Source organism: Lucilia cuprina, chromosome 4 (genome assembly GCF_022045245.1).
Source record: "Lucilia cuprina isolate Lc7/37 chromosome 4, ASM2204524v1, whole genome shotgun sequence".
NCBI classification, from domain to species: Eukaryota; Metazoa; Arthropoda; class Insecta; order Diptera; family Calliphoridae; genus Lucilia; species Lucilia cuprina.
The window spans coordinates 27,696,405-27,718,968 of NC_060952.1; the positions used below are offsets into that span (position 1 = coordinate 27,696,405).

Genomic DNA, 22,564 nt, shown 5'->3' on the forward strand with positions numbered 1-22,564 from the left:
ATTCTTAAAATTTTGCACAAAGAACATAAATAATCATCTGAACATTTTGAAAGTAAAAGAGCGGACTATCATTTGGAGGCTTGTAGCCCCCATAAGATTTAAATATAAAAATTCGTATATCTGAGACACTATAACAGCCAGAATCTTTAAATCTTACATGAAGAATTTTGACATTCATGTAAACATTCAGACAATAACGGGCGGACTTTCAATGGGGGCTTGGCACCTCCTATATGAATTAAATACAAAATTTCGTTTATCTTAGAAGCTAATAGAATTAGATTCTTCAAATTTTGCACAAAGAACCTTAGTATTCATCTGAACATTTTGGAGAAAAAAGGGCGAACTTTCATCTGGGGGGGGGGGGCTTGGAGTCCCCCTATGAATTAAATAGAACAATTTGTATATCTGAGAAACTATTATAGCTAGAAAATTTAAATTTTACATGAAGAACATTCATGTGAACACTAACCAAAAATTTGGCGAACTTTCCATCTCTAATATGAATTAAATACAAAATTTCGTATATCTTGGAAACTATTATACTATTCAAATTTTTCATGGTTTACATTAAAATCTAAATTAACGTTTGGAAAAATTGGGGAACTTGCACTAATTTGCGTGGAAACCCCAATATGTAAAAAAATTTATATCTGATATCGGGAAACTATTATCTTCAAAATCGTAAAGTATTTTTTATTTCCATTGCTTTTAGGGTAGCAAGCACACTGGGTATAGCAAGTTTAGTATAATGTTAAAGATTTTTAGGATTTTACATATATATAAAAATGAAAATTTAAATTAATTTATTTTTAATAAATACGTATGTTTATTGAATATAGTATGATAATCGACATATTTATGAAAGATCTTTTTCAATGAAAAATTAATTCTGGAATACAAGTTTAAAGATAAAATAAAAAGTTTCATTAATTAATTCATAATTTCCCGTTCAGCAACTGTAGTACAAAAGTATTATTTATGTAATTTATAAAATCTATTAATTTATTAAACAATTTGCCAATACATATTCTCTATTATAAAAACCTTAAAAAAAACATGTTTACAATATTGCCCGTGGCAAAAGTAGGATATAGAAGACACGCTGTTGAAAAAATATTAGTACTTTTTTCAACATTTATAATTGAATCTTAATTTCAATTATACAGTCATTAATAAATCTTCAATTTGCCTGGTATAGTATGTTGTAATAATATTAATAATAATTTTAATATTAATACTAGTAATAATATTAATAATATGTTATGTGTTGTGAATATCAGTCAGATTTTTAAAATACTTGCTGCATCCATTCCAATTACAAAACCAACTGATATGAGTTTTTGTAGAATAAATACTATGAGCACAGAGACAGACAATTATAAATAAATTATTGCATATTTACACGCAATTTTTAGATTCACTAAATGTATGAAGAATAAAAGAGAGGAAAGAGTTGGATATTCATAAAAATAAATATCATTAACTTGTATTTGTTCAATGTGCAACATACAACTACATACAACATACCACAGTTTAAATAAAGTGGTTAATGTACCAACATTTTTTTTGTTATTTTTACGATTTTCATACTTTTTTTTTTGCTTTTGTTTTTTGGTTCATTCATAATTAACAACATGTTTTAGCAAAAAACAAATAACTTTTTCTTTATACGTTATTTTTATGAGATCCAAGTGTTTCTACAAAAAAAAAATAGCAAATATGTGTACAGTATACGTAATTAATGTTGGTATGTAGACGCAAGTAATACTAACCACATAGTGTCCTATATGTCGTAAATTTTCTAGTTGAAACTGGAATGTTAAAGAGTTTTCTATAATTAAAGTTAATTGGAAAATTTGCTTGTAAACATTTTTAATATTTTTTGAAATAATGATTATTTTCACAAAAATATAAAAATTTATGGATTCTTTAAATCGAACTAAAGATTAATTTAAAAAAAACTTATCATCCAATAAAATACTTCAAATGATTAGACTTGGTTATACAAATATATTAATTATTGATTGACTATTACGGTTAAATAAAACAAAAACATCTTTTTTTAATCTGTCAAAAAGTACTAGACTACACTATAGACTAGACTATAGATAAGACTATAGACTGGACTATAGACCAGACTATAGACTAGACTATAGACTAGACTATAGACTAGACTATAGACTAGACTATAGACTAGACTATAGACTAGACTATAGACTAGACTATAGACTAGACTATAGACTAGACTATAGACTAGACTATAGACTAGACTATAGACTAGACTATAGACTAGACTATAGACTAGACTATAGACTAGACTATAGACTAGACTATAGATTAGACTATATATTAGACTATATACCAGAATATAGACTGGACTATAGACTGGACTATAGACTAGACTATAGACTAGACTAAAGACTAGACTGTAGACTAGACTATAGACTAGAGCATAAACTAGATCATAGACTACACTTTAGACTAGACTATAGACCAGAGTATAGACTACCCTATAGACTAGACTATAGAATAGCCTATAAACTAGAGCATAGACTAGACTATTTACAAGAATTTACGCTATAGAGTTGAATATAATTCAGAATATATACTATACTATATTACCCAATAAAGATCATAATTGTAATCTGTAACCCAAATACTTAAATTATTTCATTTAAAATACATTTTTCTTGCTCTGCATACTACTAAAAAGGAGCCTATTAAAATGTTACCAACCTAATTGCAACAAATTATTGTCCATATTTTAAGATGATGTAGAATAAAATTTTTAAAGAAACAAATAAAGAATTCCACACTTGTTTGCTGTTTAAACAGAGCACAAAAATAAAATAAATAAATCGTAATCGACTATAAAATATAATGTTATTTATTCGTTCGCCACACATAATAAGAAAAAGAAAACATAATTTTGCAACATACATTCTTATTCAAGAAATTAGCTTGAATCTGTTGACACGCAATCATTTCATCATTATTCCATCATAGGGGCAGCATCAACAAAAATAATTACAATAACAACAGCGATCGGTATATAATGTTTTTGTTTTCATAATATTGATTGTGCCACAGTATGCAACAGCATTGTAACATTTACAATAATAAGCCCAAGATTTATTAATAATTCAATAGTGGCACATATGTGTGATCGTTAAGTACATCCCTTCAATACCCAACAACCCTCCTCTTCCTTATCAATTGTTATTCTCTCGTCAATTCTGTGATATAGTTTATAGCTGTAACCGAAGAACAAATCAAGAGTATCACCACCATAGACTTATTTTATATTGTCTTTGTTGTTTCCTTTTGTTTTCCTTAATATTCAGTGATGTCAATTAATTAATTTTGTTAATTTTTTTTGTTTTTTTTTTTTTTGATTATTAAAAAGTGTAAATTTAGAAAAATTTTAAAATTAGGGAAACGATATAAAAAAATTCTTTTATACTTTTATGAAAATAAATCTCGAAGTTAAATTTAATTTCTTAAATTTTTAAATTTGATCGAATAGACTTAAAGCTTTGATACATGGTTGTCAGATCTTACAACGTTGACAGTAAACTGTTTAGAAAATGTCTAACAATCGTGTAAACATACAATTTTTGCTTTCAAATGTTGACAGAACAAAGCATTTCTTACAATGTTACAAGAACAAAGTTGTCACGGTTGTTAGATATTTTCTGAACATTTTACTGCCGATATTGTAAGATGTGACAACATAGCTTTAGCTTTGATATTCATTAAATTATTCAGTGCTTTACGAATTGTTTTTTTTTTTTTTAACTTTAAAGATAAAACAAAATCCGCTCAATTGTCATCACTTTCATTATTAATTTGAGAAGTCGGTTGTTGCTTAAACGATAAATATACATATGTATATGTATATATGTATGTATATACATATGTGTTTGAGTATCGATGGACTTAAAAAAGGGGTGCATCACACGCAGTTACTTAATTCTTTTGTAGTTAATTTTTCATTAAACAATACGTTTTGTTTAAAGTTGTATAGAGGAAAAATTACCGAATATCCTTTGGGGTTGTTTCAAGTCGAACAGAGTTGATTGGAAACAATATAAAAACAAAATAAAATAAAATAAAAAACGTGCATGTGCACGTCAGTTTGAAGGACACAATTATTTAGCAACTTATTTAAGATTTATGTATAAAATCAAGATATGTTGTCAAGTCACCCATTACTACTGAAGTACAAATTTTTGTTATACAAAATAAATGTTATAACAACTCTTATTAACTTTCTTGTATTTAGAATGGGCAGCGTTAACTACACATCAGAAATTTCGAACACATGTAGGAAGTATAAAACACTTAGTTTCGATTTAGAATCATTTCAAAAGATTTAAAAAAAATCTTATTATTCTTTAGATCAATTGTTGTTGTGATATAGAATCCATCGTCTAAAATAGAACCCGAAACGAATTAAACAATCAGAAATGTCTAATCCACGTGATCAACTCATTCTACAGTTATTGTCATAAAACAACACTAATCATGGGTCCTAACTTAAATTAGGAAATCGACTCTAGGTATAGAATCAGGTGTTTCCAAAACTTTTCTTGTCATGGAAGACCAATATTTGCTAAATTAATGATTAATAAAAAATATTTATACTCATTATACTTAATCTATATATATAAAAGAGTAGCGTTACTGACTGACTGATTCATCATCGCACAGCCCAAACGGCTGAACTTAGAGTCATGAAATTTTGTCAGTAGATTTGTTTTTGGTTTTTTGGAAATTTGTACATTTATGGTTAAAAAAGGGGAAAAACGGGTAAAACAGGTTTTCTTAATTATCTTATACAATATTACTGATACAAGAAAAATTTTAAATGCACCTGTATCTACTCTTAAAATGAGCAGATGTGTGTCTGGTACTTTTTTGAAATTCGTACTTTTAAGCGGTAAAAATGTATTACAAAGGTGATTTTGGTACCTTTTTTAGCCTTTTATAACTTTTAAACTAATTAACATAATCAAATTTTTCTAAATATTTTGGATACATCTCTCAAAATTATGAGACCTGTTTCGTACTTTTTTAAAATTCAATCCTTTTTGGCTGTAAAAGGGAGAAAACTGCATTTATGTTACTTTTTTAGCACATTAAGAAAACTCTCTCGGTTTATTGAATAATTCATATTAAATTACGGACTAACTCTGTAATATTTATCGTAATAAAATTTTTGCTATTTCACTGGGTAAAAAGTACCATAAAGGGGTAAAACGGGAAATTTAATTTTATTCAAACTCATTGTGCCTCATTGAACTTTTATAAAATTTCAAAAAGTAGTTTTTTTACTCACACAAAATAATATATTGGTATATTATTTTGGAATACGAGTACTAAGGCCTATATAGGACCAAAATTTAGTAAATTGTTTGGTACCTTTTATAAAGCACAATTTTTCTGGAATAAATGAATGCAGATTTGAATCGTTTGAGTTTTATATGTGATATATATGTAGATTTAAATACGGAACATTTTGTAAACTTAATTCTCGAAAAAGTATACTTCTAAGCATAAAGGGAAACATTGTACTCTTTTTATTTGTACTTTCCACTTAGGCAAACTTTATTCCACTTTTGGTACTTTTTCTTCCTTCAAATGATACTCTATGTATGTTCTTTAATATGAACTGAAAACACATGATTATTAAACATACACGGTCCTCATTGAATAAGATTCTTTAAGAGACAACTTTTTAGTACTTTTTATCTCATAAATTGTACTTTTTTAATTTTCTAAAATATTCAACCTAGGAACATTAATTTTAACATACATGGTCTTGACTGAATAATACTCTGTAAGTGGGAACTATTTGGTACTTTTCTATTCTTCAAATGGATTATTTATAATGGATAACCGGAACACACGGTCGTTATTAAATGAGAATTTATTGAGAGAGATTTTTTTACTTTTTTGTTTTTCCGATGGTACTTTTTGATATTTTTACGATATTGAATATAGTTAGAGTAGCAAAGTACCCAGGGTATGCTAGTAAATAGATAAAAGCATGGCTAACCAACTATTCATGTTTAGTATTCATTAAAACATCTTGACAACAAAAATACAAAAATCGAATACAATATAATACAAAATATACCCCCCTAATGTTTGGACAAAGAAGAAAAACATTCGTAGGAATATTATTTACAAAAAAACGAAAAAAATCATGATAGAAATTTAATATTATAACAAAAGAAATTGAAATAGTAAAAAAAAATACAAACACCAAATGAATAAAAATAAATCCTATCAATTTATAAAAAAATAACAACAAAACACACTAAACAAAAGAACATAAACATTGTTGTAAACAACAACATCATTAAAATTAAACAATAAAATAAAAAAATAACACTCCCACATTAACAACTTTGGCAACAAGAAAGAAATGTCAAGACAAATTTATCAAAACATTTTTTTAATAGAAAAACTGTTAAACTAACATAAACAATAAATAAATCAATTTCTTTATTAATGAACTTAAAATTACCCCGCAGTTCGTGTGGCTATACAGAACTAGTGAATTTAGTTATCATTTATTTATGTCTTAAAAGACTCTTGCACCTAACTTTTATAGACTCCAGCACATAACTGTAACTGTTTTTACAGTATAAAAAATTTGTAGTAAGTGTTCTCTTTTGATTACTTAGAGACAATAAAGTGGTAATTCACTTCACTCTAGATTATTTGGGGACACAAAAGTGATGATTTGAAACTTAAAATTACACAATGACTACTTTTAAAACTGTTAGGTAAACTTAATACAAATACTTATACTTATAAATATGTATGTACTATGTTTGACTAATTCTGAAAAATTTGCTAAATAACATGAAACGTATATCAAATATGAAACACTGAAGTAAAAGACGAGGTATAACTCTTCTCTTATGGTAAAAAGGCACGTTCATTGATCTGTGTATTGTATTGGGAATACATGAGTTGTTGAACAAATAAGTAACGGTATGAATATGAAATATTATGAATGTCATACTTAGATGGTCATTATATATATTTACTACACTACAAAAAAACTAAATTGTAGCTCTTAGAGTTAATAAATTTCACTATAGTCCTAACTGTAATCTTCGAACTAAAGACAGGACAAAACTGTAGACTAGTTTATATTAAATACCAGGCTAAAAAATGTACTATAAACTAGACAATAGATTAGACTATAAACTAAACTACAGACTAGACTATAAACTACACTATAGGCTAGCCTATAAACTAGGCTAGATTAAACGATAGACTATAGTCTAGTCTATACGGACTAGATTAGACTATAGACTAGACTATAGACTAGACTATATACTAGATTATAGACTAGACTATAGACTAGACTATAGACTAGAATATAGACTAGACTATAGACTAGACTATAGACCAGACTATAGACTAGACTATAGACTAGACTATAGACTAGACTATAGACTAGACTATAGACTAGACTATAGACTAGACTATAGACTAGACTATAGACTATAGGCTAGACTATACTAGACTATAGACTAGACTATAGACTAGACTACAGACTAGACTAGACTACAGACTAGACTATAGACTAGACTATAAACTAGACTATAGACTAGACTATAGACTAGACTATAAACTAGACTATAGACTATAGGCTAGACTATACTAGACTATAGACTAGACTATAGACTAGACTATAGACTAGACTACAGACTAGACTATAGACTAGACTATAGACTAGACTAGACTACAGACTAGACTATAGACTAGACTATAAACTAGACTATAGACTAGACTATAGACTAGACTATAAACTAGACTATAGACTAGACTATAGAGTAGACTATAGACTAGACTATAGACTAGACTATAGACTAGACTATAGACTAGACTATAGACTAGACTATAGACCAGACTATAGACTAGACTATAGACTAGACTACAGACTAGACTATAGACTAGACTATAGACTAGACTATAGACTTAGACTAGACTATACACTAGACTATAGACTAGACTATAGACTAGACTACAGACTAGACTATAGTCTAGACTATAGACTAGACTATAGACTAGACTACAGACTAGACTATACACTAGACTATAGACTAGACTATAGACTAGACTACAGACTAGACTATAGACTAGACTATAGACTAGACTACAGACTAGACTATAGACTAGACTATAGACTAGACTACAGACTAGACTATAGACTAGACTATAGACTAGACTATAGACTAGACTATAGACTAGACTATAGACTAGACTATAGACTAGACTACAGACTAGACTATAGATTATACTATTGATAAGACTAAAGAATATACTATTTACTATAATATAGACTGTTCTAGTTCTGTTCTAGTTCTGTTCTAGTTCTGTTCTAGTTCTGTTCTAGTTTTGTTCTAGTTTTGTTCTAGTTCTGTTCTAGTTCTGTTCTAGTTCTGTTCTAGTTTTGTTCTAGTTCAGTTCTAATTCTGTTCTAGTTCTCTTCTAGTTCTCTTCTAGTTCAGTTCAGTTCTGTTCTAGTTCAGTTATAGTTCAGTTCTGTTCTAGTTTTGTTATACTAGTATATCTTATCTGATCACTTTACTGTTTTGAATTGTTGTTTTATTTGTAATTTGCAAATATTCCACCCAAATTATTCGGTTAATTTACCAAAAGTTAATCGATTGGATACCCTAATTTTATGTATAAAAATATCCCACTATTAATTTATTACTTTTATGAACAAAGTTTCCACAGACTTCACATCTCTTAAATTTTTTTCTATGCAATTTAAAATGTTAGCATCAGCAAAAATTATTTTTTGTTAAAACATGAAATGACATAAGCGAGCATTTTCTGACATATTTGCAATTTCGCTGATTAGAATGATGTAATAATGGTAATGGCCAGTTGAGATAACAACAACTAAGAAAAGGCCACGTTTTCGTGCCTCATTATGCTGCAAAAATGTATAAAATTCATTTTACTTATTTTTTCCAATTTTTTGTATAATGAATCCTACTAATTTTAGAAGAAGTAGTTGGAAGTGAAAAAATAAGATTTAGCAGAATGCTTAAAACACACTTTGCTTTTAATTTTATAGTTTAAAGGCAACATGAGGAAGAACTTACAAAAAAAAGAAAACGTTTTCCAATTAAATACAATGACTTTTTTTGCAAAGGCTAGACGGAGTTAAAAAAGTCAGCATATAATTTATGTTGGAAATTCATCATTTTTTGTACAAAAGTTATTGCTTTTAGAACAAGATTTTACTTGTTTAACTAAAATAACTAAGCAACATTTTAGTTGTACATAGTATGTAGTTTAAAATTTTTCTTAACAAATATTTAATATTTCTCACTACATTCGTACATATGTACATATATTCATAATTGTGTATGTTTCTTTACAGCAAATTGGGTTTTACTAAAGTCAAGGCACCCAACAGTCATAACCGGAAACGTTTGGCCATTGAATCACGACGTCATGCTTCACCAGATGATTCACACATGTTTATTATAAAATTACCGCCAAATATGTATTATTACACCAATCCTAAACCATCTACGTCTGGCACTGCAACAGTCTCGTCAACCTCATCGGCAACATCTCCAAATTCTATTGCCTCATCGGTGGATAAAAAAAATTCTTTAGTACCTCATGTACTTAAGGATGATACAAGTTTAACTAAGGATGCTAACGGAAAAAAGGTAAACAAGTTTGTTATTGTTTTTAATAAGAATTTTTCATGTCTCTCAGAGGAATAAAACTTAAGACGCATGTTTTAAAATCTGTACAAACATTTTTACATGTACAGGGTCTCACAAAATTTATGAACTTCCCTATAATGAACTACATAATTTGTATAGCGATTGATTATTTCACATAGTTTTTTATAGAAATGTCCCATCTAAACTCATTACAAATTTCGATTGCGTATCACTATGTCCATTGACGTTATACTGTCCACGGACTTCATGACATTATTAAAACTGTCATAACATTAATGGTCACTATGACTCAATTTAGTGTGTCCATGGACATTAATGCAAAAATGTCAGTCCTCTAGTTTCTCGCGTAAGGCCCTATCTTGGTTTCAACACACAAAAGAACATCTTAAAATGTAATAAGAATCCTGATTAAACAATAAGTCTATGACCAATATTTCGGTTTGTATATAATATTTCAATTTAACACAAATGAAAAATTTTAAACAGATATTCCGATTTTAAAAAACTAGTACGACTAAATATTCTCCAGCAACATTTAATCACCCAACAAAAAACTACTTCCAGAAATTTCTCAAATATCAAAAGAATAAAAAAATGAATTTAAACCCATAATATGATTGTATTTTGTAAAAGTGCCTGCGCATCAAGTTTTAAGATATACATCAGACCAGTTCAATACAGGTATATTTTTTCTCAAACTAAAAAAAAACTTAACGAAAAAAAGTGTGCTGATGCTGCTCTCGCCATCAACAAATTGCAAACACACGTTTCTTATGTTGCAAAATGTTTGTTCATGCCACTCACTCATTCGTAGTACGGTATCGTACGTACGTATCCGTATTGTATATGGTATCTCTATTGAAGTTTCATTATCTTGAACATCAGTAACACCATCAGCAACCTCATCATTGTCATCATTATTATCATAGACTGACTTCACTTCGATTACAAATTTTCGATTTGTTTCTTCTTTTAGTTTTTGTATTTCTTTTAAAACCTTCTTCCTAACTCGTGAGAAGATGAGAAAGACTGTATGAATGAACGGATAAATGCCGGTAGATTTTTTTGCTTCGATTTAAACGTGGGACTGACATATTTTCCATCGATTGTTTTACGCGTTTGAAATAAGTAACAAAACGTTATGATCATGTCGTTAAAGTGCATTTAAAAGATGTGAGTCGAATTTTTATACTATATTTTGTTTTGTACAAAAGAGGGTAATATTGCTCGATGCTATTATGTGTAACAATATTCTGCAGAGATGAAAATTCAGTGAATGACTTCGTGTCAAGTAATCCAACTCAAAAAATTGATTTAGACGAAGATGAATACTATTAGATAGTAGGTCAGACGCAAATTTTCAGCTCTATCGGTAAAGAACTTTCGGAGTTAGTGGGGGTCAAGTCTGTACAGAGTTTTTTATCTATTGGTTAAAAGAAAAGATCTAATCAATGAAGTCAGAAAACGTCGATTTTAATTAGTATATCGTAATCAATTTTAGATTTTAGACAAAACTAATTATCAAATCTATAGATTATAATAAAGAACATGATTAATGAAAGGCTTATGACCAAGATGAAACTCAAATGACCTAAGACTAGACTATAGAATAAACTATAGACTAGACTATATACCAAACTATAGACATGATTATAGACACGACTGTAGACTAGAGTACAGACTAGACTATAGACAAGACTATAGACAGGACTATAGACTAGAATGTAGACTAAACTATAGACTAGACTATATACTAGTCTATAGATTAGACTATATACTAGACTATAGATAAGTCTATAAAGTAGACTGAAGACTAGTCTATAAACTAGACTGAAGACTAGTCTATAGACTAGACTATAGACCAAACTATAGACCAGACTATAAACTAGTCTATAGACTAGACTATAGACTAGACTATAGACTAGACTATAGACTAGACTATAGACTAGACTATAGACTAGACTATAGACTAGACTATAGACTAGACTATAGACTAGACTATAGACTAGACTATAGACTAGACTATAGACTAGACTATAGACTAGACTATAGACTAGACTATAGACTAGACTATAGACTAGACTATAGACTAGACTATAGACTAGACTAAAGTCTAGACTATACTATAGACTAGACTAAAGTCTAGACTATACTATAGATTAGACTAAAGTCTAGACTATACTATAGACTAGACTAAATTCTAGACTATACTATAGACTAGACAATAGACTAGACAATAGACTATAGACTAGAATATAAACTTGATCCAGAATATATCTATGGGTCTATGATCAATAGTTTCAAAGTGTTATTAATTAATTAATGCAAATAAAATGTAAAACTAAAACATAATAATGAAAGGTATTAAGCCTTAGTTTTATTAAGATTATATTTAAAATCCAGTTTAGCGTATATATGTCGCAATAAGTTAAAAAAGAACAATTAAGTGTAATAAAGTAATTATACGATAATGAAATAAACTACTACTATTTAATATAAATTATCTTCAACAACAACATTATACGAGTCCGATAATAGAGTCATAATGTTTTTACTAATAGTGACAACATGTTGCACAGATTGACAAAGACTGAATTCGTATAGTGTCAATCCTATAACTGTTAGAAAATATTTAATAGGAACATTGAGCACAATTTTAGGCTTATCTTTTCCCTACTGCTTGATAAAAATAAGTTATACTTGTTGTTATTGCATTATTTTATAATTCTGTTTTAAAAATCATTGCAATGAACTTTGCAAAAACATAATGGTCACAATGATTTGTATTCCAACTGAGAGTGTTTAATAGCCGTAATAAAAATTAGAAGACAATCTGTTGCAAATGGTTGCCTACATTCATATCTGAACATAAGGAACCAGTTAAATGGCTACTATTTATGATGGCTACTCACAAAAACTCCTAAATGGCAGCAATTAAACAGGACATTAACGTACGACCGAACATGTTATTTTACTTAAAAGAACCGATTATACATACATATGTATGTAAGTATATTTATTTATTATTACTCCCCTTACTCATGCACCGCTTAAAATTCGGTTGAACACTAGTAAAATTTAATTGGCGCCCCATGAATTCAAAAATGAAAACTAAAACTTTTGCAACAATCATTAACAACTAAAACGATAAAGCAGAAGAAGAACAAAAAACAACTTAAAAACTATTTAACAAAAATTGTAAAACAGTTTGTGTTCATCGAAAAATGTTTGATGATGCTGGGTGCTGAAAGATAATATTTCTTCTACAGTATTTGTTCTTTTCGCAAGTTTTTTTCATTTATATTCTTTTTTGCTGCTTCATGTGCAACACTAACTTCATCTAAAAACTATCGTTAAAAGTAGCGCTGTAGAATAAATAGTTCCAAGTATGTGGTAAAAAAAAATAATTTAGGAATAACCACGATATGAATACTTTAGTTCTTATACCGAAGTCAAACTAGCAGTATATTAACAGACATTAAGAAACATCTTACAAATTACAATTTTAATTGGCCACTCAAATAAAATGCTAAAAATGAAACCAACGACGAATCTTTACAAAGAATGAAAACAGATTCTTTTCATGACTAGAGAAAAGAAATATATACATATATGTATGTGTGTAAAAGATGAAAAAAAATAACTCAGAGTAATGAAAAATCATGTTTTAAAGTAGCCTTGAATATTAATTTCGTTTCTTTAAATCAATTTTAAGCACAAACTATGCTGAATATTCTCAAACAGCGATGGAAATTTAAAAATGGTTTATATTTTCTACAGATTTATTATTAAAATTTCTGGTCCTTTTTTCTACAATCATTCAAGTATATCCAAGGATTCCTTTAATGACAAACGCACAATACACCTTATAAACCAAACTAAGCGGGACATATCGAGGCTGATATCAGTAATAACAGGACACTGGGTAATAAGTAGATATGCAAGTTGGCTTGGACTCCCCATCAACGATCACTGTCGCAGTTGCAAAAACAGAGAAACGGTCTTCCAACTTGTCTGTGAATGCCCTAACCTACCAGTAAATAGAAGCCGCTTTCTTGGCAGTTACTTAATTTCTAACCTTGGTGAGATATCTGGGTATAAGCTTAATTATATCTACAGATTTCTCACAGATGCAGCCCTCACTTGAATTTTCAATATAAAAACTTGCCTATAGTTCCTTTCAGACAAACAGGAAGACACTGTGAAAATTTCAGGAAAATCGGTCCATATAAAAACACTTTTTAAATATATAGATGCATTGATCCTAGTTTTTATCCTGCAAGCTATATTTGAAGATATTTGGATCTCCAAAGATTGACTCTGCCATCCATAAGAAGAGTAAATATCTCATCGACTAAAGATATTAAGAATAAAAGAGAAGTAGGCTAACATTTTCCTTCGGAACTATATAATCTTAAGGCAAGAGAATTAATATGAGGTCATTAGGGAAATGAATTTCCAACCAAATTTCAAATTAACTGTCGTCCATGAACAAGAGATTTTGCTGGTTATTAAAGTTAAGTAAATGGTGATTTGAACACTTTAATTGCCAAATTGATTAGAAAAAAACCCCTTGTAACCTTTATAGTAAGTTGGAGAACCGAATACAATTTTTTGATTTCCAACAAGTAAAAATATAAGAATTTCAAAAGTCTTCACTAAATTAAAACATAAAAGTTATATGAAGAGGGTTAAGGATTGTTCTGCGCCGAATCCGTATCTGTCCTCAGAATATATACATTGCATTAGATTTTACAAATAATGGTGTTATAAAGACTCAAAAATGGTCAAAAACGGAGTTTTGTCAAAATTTATGACACGATATCTTGATAAACTTATGTGATAGATAAATTTTGGATTCACTATATTTTGGTTTCTGGGTTAAAATATGAAGTTCTTTGAAATTTCAGAAAACTTGATCAGGCCCAGCTATGCTAGTTTTATGTCAAGTTACTATTGCTTAACACTTTCGCGTATACGGGACACCGACGTCCCAAGATTTTTTTCAATTTTTCTTGATTTTGAGCGTAATTTAATGGCTATTTTCAAAAAAAAAAAGTTATTTTTTAGAATTTGATGTCACTACATTCTAAAAAGGATAATATCCTTCAAAAACACTTTTTCCATTTTTCATCAAAAATGATCAATATACGTGTGGTGAATTGATTTTTATAAAAAATCCAACGGTTTAGTTTTGTTCGTGAAAGGGTTAACATACACAATACTGAACGATCTAGTCAATTTTCTTAAACTATTTAAAAATCCGTTCAGATTTTGTATTACTAACATATAATTCGAAAAGTACTTAAAAATACCTCGCATATACTTCAGTTGTGTTAATCGGAAATGCAAAATATTTCAGAATTGTTGGTTACAACTCTTCCTCAACCATCGATATTTTCCGCAAGGAGCATTTTATGCAAAATACTCCCATGCACATACCCTAATTAAACTTCCCCAACTGTATTTTCACACTGAAGATACATGAAGTACGTGTTTTAGTAAGTAGTTGATTTTAGAATAGAATAATGTAAATGCTTTAAATGGGATGACTACTCATAGACACGCACGCACTATAGTCTCTGTATCATCATGTAGCTCACGGAATGGGTATGAATGTTTCACTATTGGGGTTCTATCTATGTATATGACACTTGTTGTTGATGATGTTTAAGCTGGCGGTGGTGTTGAAGTTTTGTGGCAAATGCTTAATGGTAGTTTTTTTTACCTTAGAAGTGTTGCTCACAATATTTAGTATGAATGCTGAAAAGAACCTTGACTTATTTATGTGTTGAAGGAAAAAACAATAATAAAGAAAAGCTACATGAAGTAAGTTTCATCTAAAAATAGATATTTGTTTTAAAAGTAACCTTTTGTGGTTCTTAAAGAAATTGGTAGCCAGTCAACTGCACAATGGGTTGAATATATATACTATGACTTTTTTAATATAAAAATTATTTTGAAAAATATAAGAGTTGACTGTTGATTTAATTTAATTTCTAGAAATTTTTAAGCTAAAGACTTTACATATACATTCTTTAAAAATGTTATAAATTTTCTACTGCATGCAATGTAATTCTTCACATGAATATGTATTACTATAGCTTTTGTTTGTTATTTTCAAAAGGCAACCAGTCAGAGGTGAGTTGATTATTGCCCTTAAGTGCTCCCATAAATTCTTATGACAATTGATGGTTATCGGTGAAAAGGTTTAATTAAAATTTGTTACACCACTACGTCAATAAAATTGAAAAACCATATTTTATGGACCGTAACATTAACAGAAAGGATACAAGTCCAAACACACACACACACACAGAAACAACAGCTTAAGGGTTGAAACGTTACTTATTAGCATTTTAAAGCAAAGAAGATTAATTGAAAGAAACAAAATAAACCTGCAACATGCAAATAAAAATTAACCCTCTTCCTGTGAAGAATTTTATGTAGAGAATATGGAAAAGTACTTACATACATTAAGTACATTTCTTTGAATTACTAAATGATGATAACTCTAGAGAGTTTTATACACTCAGATATTTTGTCTAATTCGCAGCAAAAACATAAATTAAAACGTAACTACTACTACTACTTTTTCATTAGTATTATAACTCATTATTTAAACACTAATCATCGTGTTGCATTGCAGGCAAGTACTTACCACGCTCGCGTACAAATAACTATTTAAATAAGTACTTACAAACAGTTGTATGGGGCCTACGCGAATTAATGGACCGACTTCAACCGAATCAATTTTGCAAAATGATTTGTACATTTAAAAAATATATTCGAAGCGAATTTTATAACGATAAAGCTATTAGTTATTTTCGATTAAGTTATGGACCGATCCGGAAAAAAATATCCCTTACCTAAAGGGAAGGGAGCTCAAGGTAGATAATTTAAGAAACGCAAAACCATTTGGTGCAATTAAAGCTGAATTAAAGCAATGGGTGTGTCGATTCCATAAGGCCTCTTCGAATAATGAAACGGTGGGCAGAGTCTCAAAGAACCTTTAAGACAGCAAGACGAGAAATCTCCTCAAGTCTGTGATTAGTATAATGGTCCATATTCTGAGTAGAAATACAAAGTTACTAGCACGTCTTTAAAAAATTGAGCGTACGTGTTCAGACGAATTTGGAGCATGTGGAGAGGACACTGAACCTCACTTTCTTTGCTAATTTCAGGTATTTGTCGAAATTAGATCCAAGTGTATTCGTAGTGATGTTTTTCCGGAAATAACATTCCTCACTAACACTAATTGGCAAATTCTTAGAAATTACTTTCAGGAAACTGAGTTTCTGAACATTGAAATATAATAATTCAGTGAACCATTTTTTTTATTAAAAGGAGCGCACAACAGGCCCGTTAGTGGACCCGGTGTATTTCTTCGGATTTGATGTGTTGTTCCGCAATTTGATTCATATGTCCATTACTTATGGACCGATTTTGCTAATATTAAATAGAATAATTCTTAACAGCTTTCTAATTCCTAATCCCAAAAATTGATTTCAAAAAACATACAAACGGACCAATATAGCTCAACCCACTTCTCCACCGTCTATTAAAAGTCACAATATACATACTTTATGGGGTCGAAAAACTATATTTATTGTACAAAATACAAACGTTTTAATAAACTAACAAATACCACTTTCACGAAGATGTAAGGTAACGATTTGTTTAACATGCGGACCGATTTAATTAACACAAATTTCGCTCTGAGTTTTTATATTTAAATTTACAAATGAACAAAAATAAAGATTTTTTATACCATTTAACTCCTTTCACCAATAAAAGCCTCTCATCACCAATAAAATCTAACAAGCATTTTTTGTTCTCTCATTCATTGTTCAAGGTCTCATTCCCATTTAATTCGAATGGTAAACCAGGACGTATCTATCATTGGAATTTACCGGTCATTAAAAAAATGCTCGAAGATAAACGTTTTCCCAACGTTGCCAATATCGAACCGAATAAAGTCGAAGAATTGATTGATATAAAAAATATACCAACATGGTCAAAACCATGGGAAAATGATTCAATTGAAAAATCCTACAATCAGGATTCAATGATGAGCTATAAAAAATCATTAAAACGTAAATCACCAACATATTATGCACCAGCCAGTGCGGTCAATAAAAACAGTTTCAATAAATACTTTTCGGGCAATGGCAAACCTAAAGGATTTTATGTCATAAAAGAGAATCAAAAGAAACCATCATACTATAAAAATATTGTAGCGTAAAAAAACAAAAGAAAACGAAAAGAAGTAGTTTTTAAAAGAGTAAAGACAAAAAGTGAGAAGATTGTCGACGAAAGCAAAAGGTAAAATAAAACAGGTTAAATTAATATTAATAATATTGGACTTATTATATCATAATCTTAAAGAAAACAAACAAAAGCCATATTAATAAAATGATTTTTTTTTACTTTTGCAAAACAAACTAACAAACACACCATGTAATGTGTGGATAATAATATATGATAGACATTATATTAATTGCAAAATATACATCCTAAATTTTATAACTCAAGCATAAAGTAAAACTTTAGACTTATCAAAAGACTAATAAAACTAAATACATAAATAAAGAACAAATAATTAAAAAAAAAAAACAAAACAAATTACTTATATACAAAAAACATTTTATACTTTTATATAATGTAAACTGTTGTTTAAGGATCACTTTCACAAGATTTGATTTAACTAAACTTAACTGAATGCATAAGGCCAACAGTTTAAAAATTAACCGAATAGAGAAAGAAAATTTTATTTTTTTTTTTTGATTTTGATGGTGTGTTTCTACTGCCTTTCAAATTTTACCTAAATATTGTGAAACCGAACCTTAACAATTAAATTTAATCGATTTACATAAAATTTAATGGCTTTTTCATATCGAAATGTCGAAATTAAAATACATAATATATATTTTTATAATCGTACTATCTCTCTCACACACTCAAAATGGAAACAATAAATTTAAATGCATATAAAAATTGTAATGGTAGTAATTTTTAGTAATAATTTGTTTAGTATTTTAAGTCATAAAAAAATATTTGTATTTGTTTAAATGAAAAGTTTATTAAAGAAAGTCGGTATTATGACAGAAACAAATTGTGCAATTAAAAAAAAAATAGTAAATAAAATCACACCAAGCTAAAAAAAGAACTTCCAAGGAAGCGAAAAAGAAGTAGAATCTACTCCATAGAAATGCTGAAAAACACCTGAAGAAGTGATGATTTTAACACAAGCTGGATATAGGAGGGCTGCCTTTTTTTATTTGATTCCAAATTCACTACTTCTAAATTCATTCTCAAGATGTCATTTTTATGTTAATTTATTGGAAGTGAAATTGTAGATACTTTTAATATAAAAACCCAAATTAACATTTTTTTTTAAATTTTACAAATGTAAGTATAAAAAATATATGTAGCATTGCGAATAATCGTATTATTTTCGCTTTTTAGGAAGTCATTCAACATTACTTCCAAAGAAGCTAAAAAAATTCTTTTAGTGCTACCTTTGAAGTGCTGATAAATTTTATTCATTGGAAAATACTTCGTTTAATTTTTGCTGGAACACAATTAAATTACCTTATTCATATTTCGAGATATGACCTTCCTCTCGCGTTGATAATTTTCTGATACCCATCTTTTTACATCACTGAACAATTTAGACATTAACTAATAATATGATCAGAATGAGAGGCTTTATCTGAATGAGCAAAACGTCTAGAAAATTGATTTTCAAAATATACGACGTATTTTGCATAGAGCACTATATGCATAAAGTTTTCCGGAACAACAATGTACAGGAAAAAGAGCGCACAACAGGTCCGTAAGAGATTTCGTCATTTCGAAAAAAACGTCAAATAAAGACAAAGAAAGTGTCAAAAAGGAAGAATTTCAGATCCTTCATTGATCACATAAAATTTGACACAACATGATAATATCCCAAATAATCCCAAATTCTTATGAACATGTCTATTTCCATATCTAAAAAAAAATTGTGATCAACTTTTTACGGTTATTTCTTAATCAATTGTGTGCGTTTAAGCGATTTTCGGAGGTGGACCTTATATCCGAAAAAATGTCACTAAACAATAATGTTATTTGTTTGTAATCTTCATTTATTGTTTATTTCCTTTCGGAATCGAAAGTGAAAGCAAAGGTTAATTATGAAAGGATCCAGGTTTTATTTGGTAATACGCTTTTTATTAATTAATACTACCGATAAAATATCAATATTCTAGAGGGAGTTATTAATAATAAATCCGTTTTCCATGATCATCACAATTTCATACGAATTAAAAATTGCACCAAGATTTCGCAAAGAGTATGCAATAAGAACAAAAGGGACGAAAAGACATTATCAGAGTAAAAAGCATACAAATTGTCTACTTTAAACCCAACGATATCAAACGAAATTTTGGGGTTTTAAATTCCATATATTTTTTTTATATTTACTAAAAAATTCTATTAATTTTAGTTAAAATGTAGCACCCTTTCTATGAACTATATATTAAAAAGAAAAATATATTGGAATCAGTACTTACCAATAAAAATCAAAAGATAATAAGATCTGAAAATAAAAAAAATCAAATTTTTTATTAAATTTTAATTATTTAAGCATAATTCCTGCAAAAAGAAAAAAAGAGGGTTTTAATATAATTCCTCGATAAACTGCACTATCCATTCAAATTTATACTTGAACAAGATATTTAAAACTTTATAAATTTTACAAAATTTCGGTATATTTTATAGTTAAGAACCGTCCAATAACTTAAAAATTCACTATCACTGTCATTAATAAACTTTTCAATTAAAGAAATATAGATTTTTTCTTAAAACAATTTAAAAAATAAAAATAATAATAAAATTATTAATATTTAATAACGAAAATGTTTATGTTACTTGAAATTAATATTAAGTAAATTTTGTTTTATTTTTATACATGTAAAATTCATTTATAATCATAAAATACGTTTATTCAGTTTATTATATTAAGAAAGAAAACAACAGAATTTTTTTAAAAAAATATTATTAAAAATAAAAATTAAATACAGAATTTGTAACAAACTATTTGGACTGATAACATTAATAAATCAACAACTTTTTCAATAAATCAAAAAAAAAACGAAAAAAAAAAATCAAAACATCTTGTTTTATTTATAAAGATTACTTTTTAATATATTTTTTAAAGGTGGGTATGATTGGACTGATATTTAAGCGAATGTATTCATAATCCATGCTACTTGTAAATTCAAACTTTAAACATTACGACGAGTTTAGTTTCTAAGGACTCACTCGGCAATCTTCGGTTAATTGACTTAAGTCAAATAATTTTTATCGTTCTTTTATCGATCGTTTCAAATGTTTTGTATCCGATTATTTTACCCACCAATAAATTGGACCGATCTTCATAAACTATAATGGATAATTTTAATGTTAACTTATTATTAATTTATATACTATATTGGCTTTATAGACACCAATTCATTTTCCGAAGCGGGCTTTTTATAGGGCCTAGGGTCCATTGAAGCTCGATAAGCCTAAATACAGTTATCAATAATTTAGTTATGACACTCTTGTTTAAGAATTTACATAATTATGAACAAAAGCCTACTTGGTTTAGTTCAGTCGTAGGGTAGAAGGGGTACCATACGCCAGTTTTTTGAGGCGTTCTCGAATTAATTCTCAATTGTTATCTTGATTCGTGTACTTAGACAGGGATTTCTTGTATTTGGCGTATGTGCCCCAGGGGCATTTCGGGGGTTTTATTTTAATGTTCATGATATCAGAAAAACTATTATCTCTTACTGTTCAATATTATTGACATTCTATACCAATATACTTTTTACAATATACTCAAAAAGTAAGCTTAAAAATTCACACAGAGAAATATTTCCACAGGCCATTGAAAAACATTTAATGATAGAAAATTGATAAACGAAAATAAAATTTGATGTTATAAAATGGATTACTCGACTTTCTAGTTCTTCGGGTTTGGGAGATGAGCCCCTATGGCGTATGATCCCCCTTCTACCCTAATGAATTTAGTTAAAATATTGAACCAATTCTAACCAATTTCTATAGGCATCGTTCCTCGCTCAAAGAGAGATTGTGTAAGTGTTTATTAAATTATATTTTACATGCACAGTATTGTCTCGTATATCACTTTTTTCTAGGAATACCTGCAAATGATGCGTATTAATGTACTAAATACGAGAAAAAATACATGAGATATGTGACATTAAGTCCATGTTCAAATAGTCCTTTTATCATGAAAATCCGAGTTTAAAATCATAAAAATACTTCAATCGTTTCAAAAAAAAAAAAAATCCCAACAAGTTCTTAATTTTGTTCCTATTGTGGGGGAAAACTAGATTAAGTATTTCTGGTCCACAAAAAGACGTCTAATGCATTAAACATATAAATTTCAATATAATCTAAAAAAACTCTGAAATTAACAAAATAAAAATAATGTCAAACAGTTTTTAAACATTCTTTTATATTGAGGTCAGGATTTTTAATCGCTGGTAGAAAACTGACAACTATTCCGAAAGAACTATTTTTCCAGCGTTTAATATATTATTTTTTACAGTCACGCGGACGAACGGATATGATTTAATCGAATTTTAAAGTATTTGTAATCAGATTGGTATACTTTATAATTAACATTTTTGTGTCGCGTAACAGGTGAACGTTAATAAGGTGACATTTCATTAAAATCCGAATTATAGATTTATTTTTTAGTATACCACTATAGCATGTTTAAAATTTGAATTTGGCGTTCAAATTTGTTCTCACAATTTTGC

General features: G+C 28.6%; 1 protein-coding gene across 1 annotated transcript; it reads left to right on the forward strand.

Moving 5' to 3' along the window:
- Positions 1-9,413: 9,413 nt before the first annotated feature.
- On the forward strand, positions 9,414-20,322 carry LOC111683568. The gene is made up of 2 exons (XM_046950459.1): positions 9,414-9,725; positions 17,602-20,322. Exons 1-2 carry the CDS (start codon positions 9,414-9,416, stop codon positions 17,989-17,991), a joined length of 702 nt encoding a protein of 233 aa, XP_046806415.1. The 3' UTR covers positions 17,992-20,322.
- Positions 20,323-22,564: the final 2,242 nt, after the last annotated feature.